The sequence below is a fragment of the Lepidochelys kempii genome, chromosome 9 (genome assembly GCF_965140265.1).
Source record: "Lepidochelys kempii isolate rLepKem1 chromosome 9, rLepKem1.hap2, whole genome shotgun sequence".
Taxonomy (NCBI): domain Eukaryota; kingdom Metazoa; phylum Chordata; order Testudines; family Cheloniidae; genus Lepidochelys; species Lepidochelys kempii.
Genome location: NC_133264.1, coordinates 49,058,877 through 49,073,854, shown reverse-complemented (window position 1 = coordinate 49,073,854; position 14,978 = coordinate 49,058,877). Strand labels below are relative to the sequence as shown.

Here is a 14,978-nt window from a genome sequence, read left to right as displayed (position 1 = left end):
TTTGCATAAACAATGTTTCATTGGAGTGAGCACTTACCATTAAAGCCCAAATGCCATTCACTCGCAAAGCAAGATTTTCACTCTGGGTTAAACTACAAAGAAGTTCTATGGCTCCTGATTCTAAAATAGGCTGTAATGAACAGGAAAAAACATACAGCTTTAGAACACCATGAATTTACTGAACTTACATGTACATCAATGATCTATCAAATGTGGTATTGCATACTGTGTTTATCTCGAGGTGGATCTTGGTTATTTACTGAGGAACTGTAGACATAACTATAATGAAATGTGTATGCACACACACCCTTTTCAGACAACCTTCTGTCTCAATAGACTGCTAGCAGTGAAGCACCTTTAATAAAAGACTATCTTAATTAAGCAACTGATTTTTGATCCCTTGAGCAGACACACAAGACAGGTTTCACTGTCTTTAATTGCATTTAAACTTGCTCTTCACATTCACTAATGAAGACACATTGAGATGTAATGAGTTCAACACGTATATAAACAATAGAACAACCACCAAGTGTAATAAGGCTAACTCTTAAGAATTCTGGTGACAACCTGAGAAAAACTCAAACCGCTTGTGATATTATCAGACAATGAGGTTACAGGACAAATACAAACAGATGGATTTAGAAAGCCCCAGATTATTAAATGAAACAGAAACTACAGTCACAGAATGATAAAAGCTTGAGACCGTGAATCCACAATAGTCAGGAAACTCAGGGTTCAGGTTGCCATGGGAACAACAGGCCAAATTCTACCCTCAGTTATGTAAATCTAGAATAACATCTCCAAAGTCAGTGGAATTACTCCAGACTGGGGGATATTCACTCTGTGCACAAGGTCTGCAAAAGCGCTCTGCACCATTTATGATTCACATAAGGCCCCAAAATAGGTTAGGGCCCCTTACACAGGGGTGAATTTCACCAAATTTACATCAGTATATGTGAATGCAGAATTTGGCCCTTAATTCTGTTTGCTTGCACACGTGCTTTATACTAAGGTCTTTTGTTACAGGTTGGCAGAACACCGCTGTGGAATGATTTGGCAAATGTTAATTTACAAATATGAATTAACCATTACAAGTTTAAAGATGAAACATCTTGGGTGACATAGTTTATTCTGAAACTATGTAGAATAAACAGTAATAAAATGTCATATATTCTTGCAAAAACTTAACTGTAAATTTTATCACCTGATTGAGATTAAATGTATACCATTAGCTTTTTTCTAACAAACACCATCGCCACAATGGTATTAATATTTGTCTCAATATTGAAAAAGTACTATTATAATTGAGTGTGAAAAATATGCTGATACTCCTTGGCAACTGAAATAAGGATTTGAATTAAGATGCTAAACACTAGAGCAGCCAATCTGTTAAATTTGGCAAAATGCTGATGGAAGTCAGGCAGGAGCTGGAGCTGGGACTCCCAGGGTCACTGGCAGGATGGCTGCTGTGGAGCTGGGGCTCCTGGGGAGCCTGGCAGTTGGTTCCCAACCTGGCTGTCTCCCTGGGCTGCCCTCTGCCCTGGAGAAAGGGTGGGCAGGCTGCCAGCTGGGAAGATATTCCATAGAAAATTCCAGGATTTTTTTTGTCCTGAGACAGAACAAAAAAACCTCAAAATCTCTGAATTTTTCATGCATCAAAAAATCCTGCTCCAGCTCAGCTCAACTAAATACACGGACAAAATTATTTTTGCTACTGTAGTTGGTATTTAATGTACAAATCTTAAAGTGCTGCAAATAAAAAAGAAAATACAGAGTATGTTAAATAAAATAATATATTTCATAGCTATATGAAGGAATTTCAAAACAGTCTCTCCTTTTATTCTGGCAAATCATGTCTAAGTAAAGACACATTTGCATAAACAGCGTGTACATTTTTTTATCGAGAGAGAGTCTCCATCAAAGGGCTTGTCTTCACCAGGAGATCTGATCACATTTAGATGTTATGAGAAGTGGAGTTAGCTGACACCACAGTACTCCTGGCTGACTGGTCACTGTAGGCAAGGCTATAAGCACAGCCCGTTGACATGACGCTGAGCACTATTTGTCATTGTCTATACTGACCAGTTAGTTGTGGTCAGCTTTTTTTAGCTAATTCTGCTCCTCATGAAGAAGTCTAAACACGATGAGATCTCTTGGGGAAGAGAAGCCCATATAAATGGGCCCATTAGCAGCCAGAGTGCAACACACTCTGTCTGATCCCCTAGCCATGATAGAGGCAAGAAATGTACAATGAGGTCACAAAGATGACTAAGCTCTGATAAAGTTATGGCATATCACTACTGAGCATACTGATGAGCATTTTTTCCAATTGCTTATAACATCTTTATTTTTAACCATTTTCCAGCCTAATCAAACAAGGGCACTAGCTCTCAATAAGGACTATCTATGGCCATGCCAAGTTTCAAGTGGCTAATCAGTTGCTTTTTTGGTAGCCATGTTTAAAAATGTGTGGATAAAATTACTTTATAACATGAGAAGCGTTTTTTCCACTTCTCATCACAGAGCAGATGAAGGGATTTTCCTCAAACTTAAAAAAAGTCACCTATGGGCTTAGATCAAATACTGAAAATTATAGCCCAAGAGATGAATGTTTTGTCCACTATAATACAGAAATGCATACATCACAGTAAAATGAATACATTATAGAATGAAATGCCTAAAGAATATACTGACCATATGCTACACTTCTTAGGTGGCAATATGAATATTTGTACGCTGTGTGCAACATATACTGATACTCATGAAGCACATACACTGCATGGTGAAATGCATAGTGTACTTCATATAAGCCAATGCACTATACAATGCAATTAATGAAAAAGAACTTTCTTGAGCATTCACTTTTGCTCAGCCTGGTGAAATCACATTCCTGCAGTTATGGCCCATTTCTGCTCACAGTGATGCCAACAAGTGTTTTGCCATTGTATTTAATGAAGGCATAATTGGGTTTCAAGTCTGTGAACTCAAAGTGCTGAAGGTAAAATACATGGCTTACCTCTCAGCTGTCAAACTTATCTCCTGGAGAAGACTGAAGTCCATTTGTAATTGTGGCCCATGGGCAGAGAGATAAATCTAGAATTATGTACTCCCTTCACACCACAGATGTGGGAGACAGATTTGCACACAGATCAAGGAGAGCCTCTGGCCTTTATGTAGTAACAGATTTTAGTTATGATTATAACTTACTATTTATTCAGTCCCTCATTGTCATACCCAGCATCACTCAGTTCGGATATCTGCACCATTATTCCTGCCCTTTGTTTCTATTTCTTCCCCAACCTTCTCTTTTTCTCCCTTTTTTGTATGCCTTCTAGGTTCATCCCTCTGCATTTCCTTCCTTGCTGGTACTCCCACTTCCCCACTCGTCACCCGCATCTGCATTTTACCTGCTAAAATTATCAGCAATTAACTAGATAATGGTTTAAAAAAAAAAACAAGAGAGATTCTAGAGCTTGTGAAAGTTGTTGGTTTGACAGCCCTGTAGATTGAAGTTATCTGATTTATCTCTAGAGCAGATACAGCACAGGCAACAAGGCAGAATTATAAATGAAAAGTGTTTTAAAATCTTATTAAAGGAAGAGTCTATCAGTAAAGTTAGGGCTCATACAGCATACTCATGTCTAACTACATTAGATGGGACCACCTATTCTGTCATATCACTGAATAATTAAGTTTTTTTTTTTAATTGACAGAATATCAGTGATAAAATTCCATCATCCAAACATTACAACTACCGTATAATCACCTGATAGTGATTAAAAAACTTCTTTGTTTACTCAAAAGTCATTGTTGTAACACACAGTTCTACTAAACAAGCAATAAGAGGAAATGATAGGTGAATACCAACCTCTTTGCTTGGGGAGAATTCAAGGAGAAGGTTGCATAATGTGGAAGATGCTACCACCAGGACTTCATCTGGAGCATTCTGTAAAACCTAAGGGCATAAGGAGTAGAGTGGGGAGCTCCATTAATTGTTATGAACAAGACTAAGATCACTTTTAAACAACGTTACGGTTTTGCTTAGCAAGAGCCACCAGATGAGCCTCAGTGCCCTTGTACTGCAATGAAGGGTTATGCTGGGATTTGGGAATCCACTTCCACAGTCATCCTGTTGAAGTAGAGCAGTTTTTGAACAAAAAGACCTTCAGGCATTGTGATATGCATGGTACTGACGCCTATGTGAAGGTGAGGTGGAGCAGTTGATAGTCTTCCCCACCACTTACATGTTCTGATCTTACATGGGCCATAACAGCTGTTCCTCTGTGGAGCAAATTATTTTGAAAGAGTCTCACTTCTTCCTTTTCAGTGGACTACAGAGCTGGCACACCAAGGGGAGCAATCTACACTATCTTACACTATGAATGGTGCACAAAATGCATCTCTTCAATGCACTGAGCAGCCCAGGAGGGAATGAGTCATTGGAGATACATGTTCTCCCTTGGGGTAATGGCAACTCTGAACAGCCTCCTACAAAGGGCTTTGTGCAAACTGCAACTATCTACCCCTATATAATTAACTGTGATTACAGAGTGCTACAGAATCAGCTTGCTTGAACAATCCTTAAGTGTGTTTCCTTAAATCATTGTGCTTTTACATTTAACTGTTATAAAAGTAAGAATGCCCAAAACCACTTTTTCATTCTTGGATGTGGGATAAGAAGTTACTTACCCATACAATACCTTGAGTTCTTCAAGAGGTTTTGTCCCTATGGGTGCTCCACCATAGGATGAGGATGCACTTGAGCATTCTTGACTGGAGACTGTGAAAACAGTGTCTGATGTATTACAGCTAAGCATCTTGTGCTTAGATACGAGGGCATATAAGTAGGTGTGAACTTTGCTGCACTCATTTCCTTCTCACCCGGGAAGCCAGAGACTACAAAGCCAAAGACTCCACAGCAGAGGGAAAGAAGGGTAGGGGATAGAGCACCCACAGGGACAAAACATCTCAAAAAACTCAAGTAACCGTCACCTTGTCTGATCGGTCCATCAGCCCTCACAGGAAAAGTGCCAATCACCACATGTCTTTCTTGTTGGTCTAGCCATTCCTTCAGCCACCCGCTGGCCAGGCTGTCAGTGGCACCAGACACCCAACTGGATAGCACACTGCAGCCCAGAACCCCTAAGCTCAAGTGATCCATCAACCTTAGCCTCCCAAGTAGCTGGGATTACAATCTCCAGTCAAGAGCACACAGATGCACACACATCCTATAGTGGAGCTCCTATAAGGATATATACCAGAGGTGGCCAACCTGAGCCTGAGAAGGAGCCAGAATTTACCAATCTATATTGCCAAAGAGCCACAGTAATACATCAGCAGCTCCCGCATCAGCTCCCCACTCCCCACACCTCCCCCTTACTCCCCACACCTCCCGATCAGCTGTTTTGTGGTGTGCAGGAGGCTTGGGGAGTGGAGGGGGAGGGGAGGAGCAAGAGCGTGGCAGGCTCAGAGGAGAGGGTGGGAAGGGGTGGAATGGAGCCAGGGCCTGTGGCAGAGCCAGGGGTTGAGCAGTGAGCACCCCCTGGCATATTGGAAAGTTGGCGCCTGTAGCTCCAGCCCCGGAGTTGGTGCCTATACAAGGAGCCACATATTAACTTCTGAAGAGCCGCATGTGGCTCTGGAGCTACAGGTTGGCCACCCCTGATATATACTCAAAGGAGAATAAAGTGGTTTTAATTGGGATTTACTGAGTCAGAGTTTAAGGCTAGAAGGAACCACCAGGTTATCTATTCTGACCTCTTGTATATCACAAGCCACTAAACACCGCCTATCCATGCCCAAAACAAGCCAACCACCAGAATTAGACCAAAATATTACGGGAAACTAAACTATTGTGTGCCACAGGCAGGGAAGAGGAGAGATCAAGATGCACCAAGCTCTCTGTTCGTGATCTGTTACTGCTTACAGATATGGCAGTACAGGATACTTTATTTAAGAAGAAGAAGAAGATGAAGATGACAGTACAGTCCAATGCCCACCCTTCTGCTGTGGCAGGGAATAGACTCCACTTGCTATTGAAAGATCCCTGTTCAATGCATAAGAGAACGGAAAACAAAAACAAAAAAATCCTTTTTTTATACTTTTTACCTTGTGGATAATAATTCCTTCCTAAGCCCTAATTGTGTGTGTGGTGTAGTCCTATGCATGAGCAAAAACTAGTATGAGCCTCAAATCCCATTTCCAAAGATACTGCCGACATCTGTTCTCTATCTTTTGTTCTTGTATCCCACTAAATTAGATTCCGCCACGAAATTTCTAACCGTTTGCCTCCAACAAAAAAATTATTCCATTTTTTAAACCTGACCTTTATTATTACTATTGTTACAGTAGTTGGTTTTCTCTCCTGTTGCTGCTGTCACCAATGAACTTGTGATCCCTTTTTATACACAACTTTAAACTAAGTTCCCTTTGTAGACCCCTCTTCTCCCCCCTATACAGCTGTAATACCTTCAGCCAGTCATCTTAAGGAAGACTTGTTCAAGTCTTTTTTCATTTTTATAACTATTTTGAGATTTAAATTCTTTTTCCCTACATTACAACAGTTATATACTGGGGGATAGTTCCACACTTTGCATTGTGGAAAGGAGATGTAGGATAAAAGATCTAGTAAGTTTTCCCTATTAGCTGCCAACAAAATGTTAAAAAAGCGCCCGATTCTCCACTGCCTGGCACCTTGGATAGTCATTTATACACACATTGTAAGTAAAGTATAGGGCAGTAGAGAATAAGGCCAAAAGGACAGATATAAATCCAATGGCATCCTTCTGTGGGCCTCAGTTCCTCACATGTCGTTGTGAGAGCATGCCCACAGAGAGAGAAGTACCTCTTATGTTTGACAGAAGGACTGTACATTTATTTAGCACTAGCCAGAAATATTTTCCTTATAAATCATGCTTTTCAAGCTGACTGAATAACTATACTCAATTGTTTAAAAGTAAGCAGCTTCTCTTTTCTGGGGGAACTAGTGAGCCACTAACTGAAAGGCAAGGATCAAAGTCAGAGGTGATGTAAAATGTGGTGTAACTTACTGATGTAAGTGGGTATAATTTATATAATGAGAGGACAGAAAGGCAGAATTGTTACAGGAAAGTCAACCAAAAGTAAGTTTAAGACAATATACCACTAAAGCTACTGAAATGAATTTGCCTTGACACAGTTCCTAAAGGACAGCCAATGCTTGGTAATGGAGAAATGCTTGAAAACATGAACTTCCTAATTACAATATTGCTGACATTCCTTCCTACCAAGCAAATCCATCCCTAAGATTTTTCTGCTGATCAATGGACTGGGCAGCTCTCTCTGGTCTGGCTCTTTCTGTGGTCACAAATACAATAAGCAACCAAGAGCAGAATGCTCGTAAAAGAAGTCAGATCCATTTTGAAGATATGGATACATTTTATATTCCCTTTTGAACAGGGATGGGTACAAGGCTGAGCCAGAGATCATAGACTGGCTCAAGAAGGCTTTTTTGGAATGGATGGCCACGTTCTCCTGCCATTGTTCAGAAATATCAAACTGCTGTCTTCACCTAAAAAGAGGAAAAGAGTTGATAGTCACAGAATCATAGGGTGGGTAGCGATCGATCTATTGGGGATCGATTTATCACATCTTGTTGAGAGGCGGAAGCGGAGTCGACGGGGGAGCGGCAGCGGTCGACTCACCGCCGTCCTCATAGCCAGGTAAGTTAACCTAAGATACGCTGACTTCAGCTACGCTATTCGCATATCTTAGGTCAACCCCACCCCCCATTAGTGTAGACCAGGGCATAGAACCATAGGGTTTGAAGGGACCACAAGGGTCATCTAGTCTAACCACCAGCCAAGATGCAGGATTTGTTGTGTCTAAACCATCCAAGACAGATGGCTATCTGGCCTCTTTTTGAAAATCTCAAGTGAAGGAGATTCCATGACTTCCCTAGACAGTTTGTTCCATTGTCCTACTGTTCTTACAGTTACAGTATGAAGTATTTCCAGAGATTTAATCTAAATCTGCTAAGCTGTAGTTTGAACCCATTGCCTCTTTTCCTGCCCTTTGTGGCAAGAGAACAATTTTTCTCCATCTATTTTATGGCAGCCTTTCAAGTATTTGAAGACCACTATCATGTCCCTCCTGAATCTCCTCTTTTCCAAACTAAACATACCCAATTCCTCCAGCCTTTGCTCATACGACATACATTCCAAACCTTTGATAATTTTTGTCTCTCGCCTCTGGATCCTTTCCAGTTTCTCTACATCCTTTTCATATAGCCGTGACCAAAATTGGACACAGTACTCCAGCTGAGGCCTAATCAGCGCTGAGTAGAGTGGTATTATCATCTCCCATGACTTGCATGGTATGCCTCTGTTTATGTAACCCACAATTGCACTTTTTTTTTTTTTGCAACAGCATTGCATTGTTGACTCATGTTGAGGTTGTGATCCACCACAACTCCCAGATCCTTCTCAGTGCTGCTGCAAAGCTAGTTATCCCCCATTCGGTATTTGCACATTTGGTTTTTGTTCCCTAAATGTAGCACCTTACATTTGTCTTTGTTGAATTTCATTTTGTTGTCGATAGCCCAGTTCTCCAATTCATCAAGATTCCTTTGAATTTTAGCTCTATCCTCCAAAGTGTTGGCAAGTCCCCCTAGCTTTGTGTCATCTGCAAATTTGATCACTATGCTCTCTATTCCTACATCCAGGTAATTAATAAAGATGTTAAACAACACCAGACCCAGAACAGATCCTTCTCCAGTGACAGGGTAGAAGGTTAGAAGGCTGACTCATAAAATTGTGGAAACTAGAGGTCAATATGGCCAAGAAGTTCAGAATTCATAAAGAAAAGGTGGTTGTCCTATGAGGTATCCAGGTTCTAGAGATGCCCAAGGCAGATAAATCCGGTCTGCAGGTAACCTTAATGGAGTACAAGAGAGACCCCAACTATAGGCTTGGACGATAAGGACCTACAAAGGAATAGTCTTGAATCTGAGACTCCCTGAGACTCCTTGCAAACTCCACTGATGGCAAACCCAAAAACTAAGACCCAAGACTGTCCAGGCACCCAGGACTACTGAAACTTGAGGGGGTAATGGGCAAAGAAGTCCAACTTTGCTCCACAGAAGTCACCCATCCCAAGTCAGGGTCAAATGTCATCCACAATTAAACCAACACACCCTAATTTGGTGGCACAGTCAGCAGCAAGAGAAAGGATTCTAAGAACCAGCACTCACTGCTGAAGCATCAAACAGACTGGTTGAGAGTCATCTCTTAGTCCAGAAACCCCTTCGGATCTGACACACTTGTGCTGTTTCACTTGTGAACGAAAGCCGGGGTAGTTCTCAGAATGGCAGTACTCTTGCTGCCTTTTACAGAGGCCTGCATTCTCCAAGCCCTTATGTACCTTGTTGTCAGAGTTCCTGGCTCTTCTTGATTCTGTACCACTTCAATCTCTGAAGATGTGTTGAAGCTAAGGTTGCTGACACGCCTGCCTGGCTTATATCATGAAACAGGGGAGTTTATATCCTTTACACATTTTTATCCAGTCTAATTTAGCTGTGGATCCTGTTAAACTCAGGATTTGCAATGAGTTCCACAGGATAATTTCCCTTTTTCAGTTTAAAATTTGCTGCCTTTTAATTTCATTGAATGTCTCCTTGTTCTAGTAATATGAAACATCGTAAACGGGAATTTTTGGCTGACCTTTTTACATTATTCATTATTTTATATACCTCCACCATGTCATCACTAATTCATCAACTCTCTAAGTTATATGGCCCTAATCTTTCTATTTGTCTACTCATTTTTGTTGCCCTTCTCTGTACCTTTCCTATTTTTGCTATATGATTTTTGAGGTCAAGTGCCCAGAACTGAACACACTGTCTAGGTATGGTTATACTGCTGATTTACAAAACAACATTATAATATTTTCATTATTATCTATTAGTAGTATTACAGAAACGCTGTATTCTGTTTCTTCAGGTAACATATCATCTTATTTGCTTTTTTGATCAAAGCTGTGACTGAACAGGTTTTCATGGAGGTGTCAGCTATTCAGTATAACAACATTGGCTTCTATGCAATAAGCTTAGCCACCCTGCATACTTGAGGGCAAATGGGGAACTGCAGAAACAGGAAACACTCTGCACAGAGTGCCTCACAGCTTCCTCATTCTCTCTCTCTCTCCTGTTCCAGCACATCTGCTCTTTTGTTCTATGCTTAACTAGGCAAATCACAGGAACAAAATCTCTTAGCCTTGCACACTGTTTCTGGTTGGTTTGCCCATTCTCTCCTCCAGAAGCTGCCATTTTCCCATAGATAGAGTAGTATGTGCAGTGCAATTAGTCTTCCTCTGTCCTTTTTCACTAATTCAGTACAACCCATTCTTTACAACCACTCAGTCGTTCAATAAACTGCAGTGCATGTGACAATGCAATATGAGAGATTTTGCATTAGGCTGAAGAGGAATGCTCTACCCACATCATGGCCCTGCCTCTTCCAGCATCCCACTCCCTGGGAAAGTATTGCAGGTGGAATGTAGGATCAATATCCCCTCCACAAAACAGCTGCAGCCTCAACCTCAGTTGCCAGTTATAGGCTAAGCAGGGGAGCAGAGGGGAGCCCTTTCCTATGTTGCTGAGTAAGGGCTAGGGGCAATATGGCTCTCAGTGCCTGTCTTATTTTGTAATAGATTGTGTTACATTTCAAAAGAGAAAGTGCAGGTAACGACACTGTTTGTTGTTACTGGGCTTTTGCTGATTTGTGAGCCTCCAGAACAGATCACACATATCAGATGTCAAGGTGATAACTATTAAGATTCTACAAAAAGACACTGTAACTGATGAACAGGTCACATCCACTTCCAAGTGTGTGATTCTTGCTATTTTTCATCTCACCTTCATTAAGGGTTTCCATACGGCGTGATCCTGGAAACTCGTCCGTAGCTGCTGCACAGACCGGGACAAACTGTGCAAACATCTACAAAGAAAAATGAAATGAGGTCTGTGAAATACTTTCACTGTTTCTCTCCATACAGATATAGCTAGGAATTTGATGATAATTAATACAACAAACACCAAGAAATATTTTACTATCATCTCTAATGAATTTTCAGAGACTAGAAACTACTTTACGTTAGTTTTAGTGTTTGATGGACAGCAAATCAAGGACCAAAAAAAAAAAAGCAGAGTTAAACACTCTGAAAATTATTTTAATTAGATAAGGAAAGCTCATACCTGACTGCAGATAGCCGCACCTTGATACTAGACTCAGACAAACCATTCACAATTCGGTCCATCATATTTTCAGTCTCAATGATCTGGAGAAAAAAGTTAATGGTGCATAAACAACATAAGGTGGACAACTTTTGTATTACTTGTAAATGCTACTGTTTTGCTGTGGTTTATCGATAACATTCTAAATTTTGCATATGAAAAGAGAATTTACCTTAGAAACAACCACCCTTATTTCCCCTTATGGAACCACTGAACTCATCAATTAGACAATAGTATCTACTCCCTTTGCCTGACGGTGGTTTTCTTCTGATGCTTTCTTGGTGATTCATAAGGCCGTTGATGGAAAATCTGAAAGGTTCTGTAACACTGTGCAGACTGTGGCAGTAGAACTTAGTTTTGGCGCTGGTGTGCAATATCCAAGGAACAGAGTGTAGCTCTTGAATCCTTGAGAGTGTGGAGGGAATTGTCCATTTTCTGGTTGAAAAGATGGGATGCACTGAAAGGGAAGTCTTCAGTAATGTTTTGCACCTCCCTGGGAAAACCAGAGGAATGGAGTCACGACTCCCTCCTCATGATGATGCCAGTGGCAACTGCGCATAATGAAGTATCTGCCGCACCTGCTGCTGATTGGAATGAGGTCTTTGCTATCACCATCCCCATTTCAATTATTGCCTGAAAGCAGGCCTGGTCCTGTTGTGGCAGTTTCTTGACACAGTCCTCCAATTTGCTGTAATTCAGGAAATCATATTTGGCAAATAATGCCTGATAATTCGAAATCCTGAATTGAAGGCTGGCTCAAGAAAAGACTTTGTAGCCTAAAAGGTCCAGTCTCTTGCCCTCCCTGTCAGATGGGTGCAGCATGGATGCTGCTGCCTAGCCCGTTCCATCGCTGCCTGGACCACAAGTGAATTGGGTGTGAGAACAGAAATTCAGACCCCTTGGCTAGTACATAGTATCTTTTTTTCTGCCTCCTTTGGGGTAAATGTACATATGGCCACTGTATGTCAAACTGTGTGAGCTGGCTCAAGAATGGCATTGTTGATTGGAAGAGCAACTCTATTTGGCTCTGATGAGTGAAGTATATCCAGCAGCTTATGCTCAGTGTCTTGGATTTCCTCCAGAGGAATCTGAAGCTCACTCGCCATTCTAATGCAAGAGATCCTGGAATTGGTAGTAGTCATCAGAAGATTGGGGGTTGTTGAAGCCACTGCTGCATCAGGAGAGGACAACAGGAATCTCAACTGTTCCAGCAATACTGTCTGAGCTGGACTGAGTGGCTCATCTCCCATTACTGGTTCCAAGCTCAAAGGCGCCCATGACGGTGAAATAGGTGAAGCCTCCCTAATTGAACAGGCAGGTTCTAATGGTGGGTATTGGGGCCAGGATCCCCATAGGGCCAACATAATGGTTCCGGAAGGTGCTGAGGAGGGCCCCATGGCAGGGGAAACCAGTGGCTCTGAGGCTGCTGGAGTTGAGGATGCTGCCATGATGTGGAAGGCCTCCTCATAGTGGTGGGATGGGATGGATGGTCCTTGACTCTCATCCGAGTCCTCCAAAAATGAAAACTCAGTACCATCGGCTGCACTGTCAGAGCCGGTGGAAATGTGTACGCTGTTGGAGCGAGAGGTGAGGAGTGCCTCAGATACTTCATATCTGGTGCCGGAGATCCCCCTGAAAGTACAGGGCCCCAGAAGGGGTGAGGACCTTGGTTTTCCCAGGACAAACACTTCCTGGGGCTGTGGCACTTTTCACGACCTCCCTGGAGTCAAGGGCACTTTTTCAGTCCCTGGAACTGGAATGGGAGAATGGTTTTCCCTGGATTGGATGGCTCTCTGGCTCTCAGGGATGCTGATGTTAACTGTGTGTGGTCTGCACTCAATACTGGCAGATCTGTCGATTTATACAGCTTTTTTTAATGTTTGTGCGTGTTAGGGCACGCTCTGTCCCCATGACTAGAGTTCGTTCCCTTCTTAGGCTTAGAGGAAAACTTATCGCCATGCTTATGTACATGCTTTCTTACCTCCTGACTAGTCCCCGGTGCAGGGTCCATAGTGGTGGTACCACCAGTGCTGGCCTCTGCCTCCATAGTTGGTGGTGCACTCCTGGCAGCCTCAGCCCGATGTACGGAGGGGAGATGGGGGTGTCTCCGCGGCCAGGGTCCAAATGAGGCCTCATGAGGACTTCCAGGAGGTGCTTTTGGAAGCGGAGAGCCCGGCCTTCTCAGGTATGGCTAGGGAAGGACTAGCAGATACTGCACCTGGATGCAATGTTGGCTTCTCCCAAGCAGTAAGAGGCAGAGTTGATGTTCGTCGTTGACTCGAGAAGGAACGCGGGGCAGGAGGCACAGATTGTAAAGCCTGGGGATTATGGCATGGTCCAGTACCAACATGTGGGTCCAGGGAGGAGGGGTGTTCATGGGGAACAAAACTCCCCAAATAGGAACCCCAATCCTACTTCTAAAACTATCAAACTATTAAAAACTACAACAAAAACAATAAAAATGGTAAAAACTGTAAAACTAACTATGTACAACTGTAGATTTTTTAAGTGTGTCATACGAAGAGGACACACAGGACAAGTCTACACTAGCACTTATGTCAGAAAAACTTTTGTCACTCAGAGGTGTGAAAGAACACACACCTCTGAACGACATAAGTTTTGTCAGCATAAGCGCTTGGGTGCATTATGCTGTTGGCGGGAGATGCTCTCCTGCCAATACAGCTACCACCGCTTGTTGAGCTGTTTTTATTACGTTGACCGGAGAGCTCTCTCCTGTCGGCATAACACAGCTACACGAGCGCTCTTATAGTGGGACAGCTGTATTAGTACAGGTGTGCCACTGTAAGCTTAAGACATGGTCTAATAGTTCTGTAAGACATGGCCTAATAGTTCTGACCTGGATCATGCAGTATTGTGTGTTGTGATAGGTCATTCTTGCTTTTTTATCCTATTTTATTCATAATAAAAATCCAATATTTATTTTCATAGCAATTCTATCGCCATATTTCACTCTTAGATTACCACAAACATCTGTCAAGGTCTATCAGAACTAACAAGCTCCAAGTGTAGTTAAGTGCCTCATATGCACAGATGAGGACAAACCAAGTAGGAGAGAATACTCTGGTCATTATCACTGGTGATCACACTGATTTTACAATTGCCACTCATCATTTTATTTGCACTGCCATCTCCAGTGTGGTTTGCCTGATAGGAGCTAGCCATGAATCTACTTTTAAACATTACTGCTTCCTTATGTTTACTTCTGAGAAAAAGCTTGCATTATGCTACACTGCAAAACAAGAGGAAGTTACTCACCTTGTGCAGAAAAGATGGTACTTTGAGATGTGTCACCCTATGGGTGCTTCATTCTAGGTGTATTTGCTCCCCTAATTGGAGAATTTTGGTAGCAGTGTCTGGTCAGCCCATCTCAAGGTTACATAGCACTGCGCAGGCAAACCACCCTCAATTCCTTCTCTACTCAAAGGGCAGAGCCCCTCCTCAAGGACACAGAAGTAAAGGGGAGAAGGCCGGTTGTGGAGCATCCATAGAGCAACACATCTTAAAGAACCATTGTTACTGCACAAGTTGAGTAACTTCCTCTTCTTCTTTGAGTAGCGTCCCTATGGGTACTCCATTGTAGGTGATTTCACAGCAGTATTCCCCATGGAGTGCTGGGGCTTCTGTTATTGATGATAGTTCTTCAGAGCCGAAGATGGCATCAGAGATTGAGTCTTGAGTAATGGTATAA

General features: G+C 42.2%; 1 protein-coding gene across 14 annotated transcripts in view; it reads right to left on the bottom strand.

Moving 5' to 3' along the window:
• Positions 1-14,978, bottom strand: part of ARMC8 (armadillo repeat containing 8) — a 181,839-nt gene that overhangs the window by 25,326 nt on the left and 141,535 nt on the right. For all 14 annotated transcript variants that reach the window (XM_073360247.1, XM_073360250.1, XM_073360258.1 and 11 more), the window contains 4 exons: positions 11,231-11,313; positions 10,892-10,973; positions 3,869-3,955; positions 38-130 (listed from right to left, as the gene is read on the bottom strand). In XM_073360247.1, coding sequence (XP_073216348.1) covers positions 38-130; positions 3,869-3,955; positions 10,892-10,973; positions 11,231-11,313 — 345 coding nt within the window. The remainder of the gene's footprint in view (positions 1-37; positions 131-3,868; positions 3,956-10,891; positions 10,974-11,230; positions 11,314-14,978) is intronic.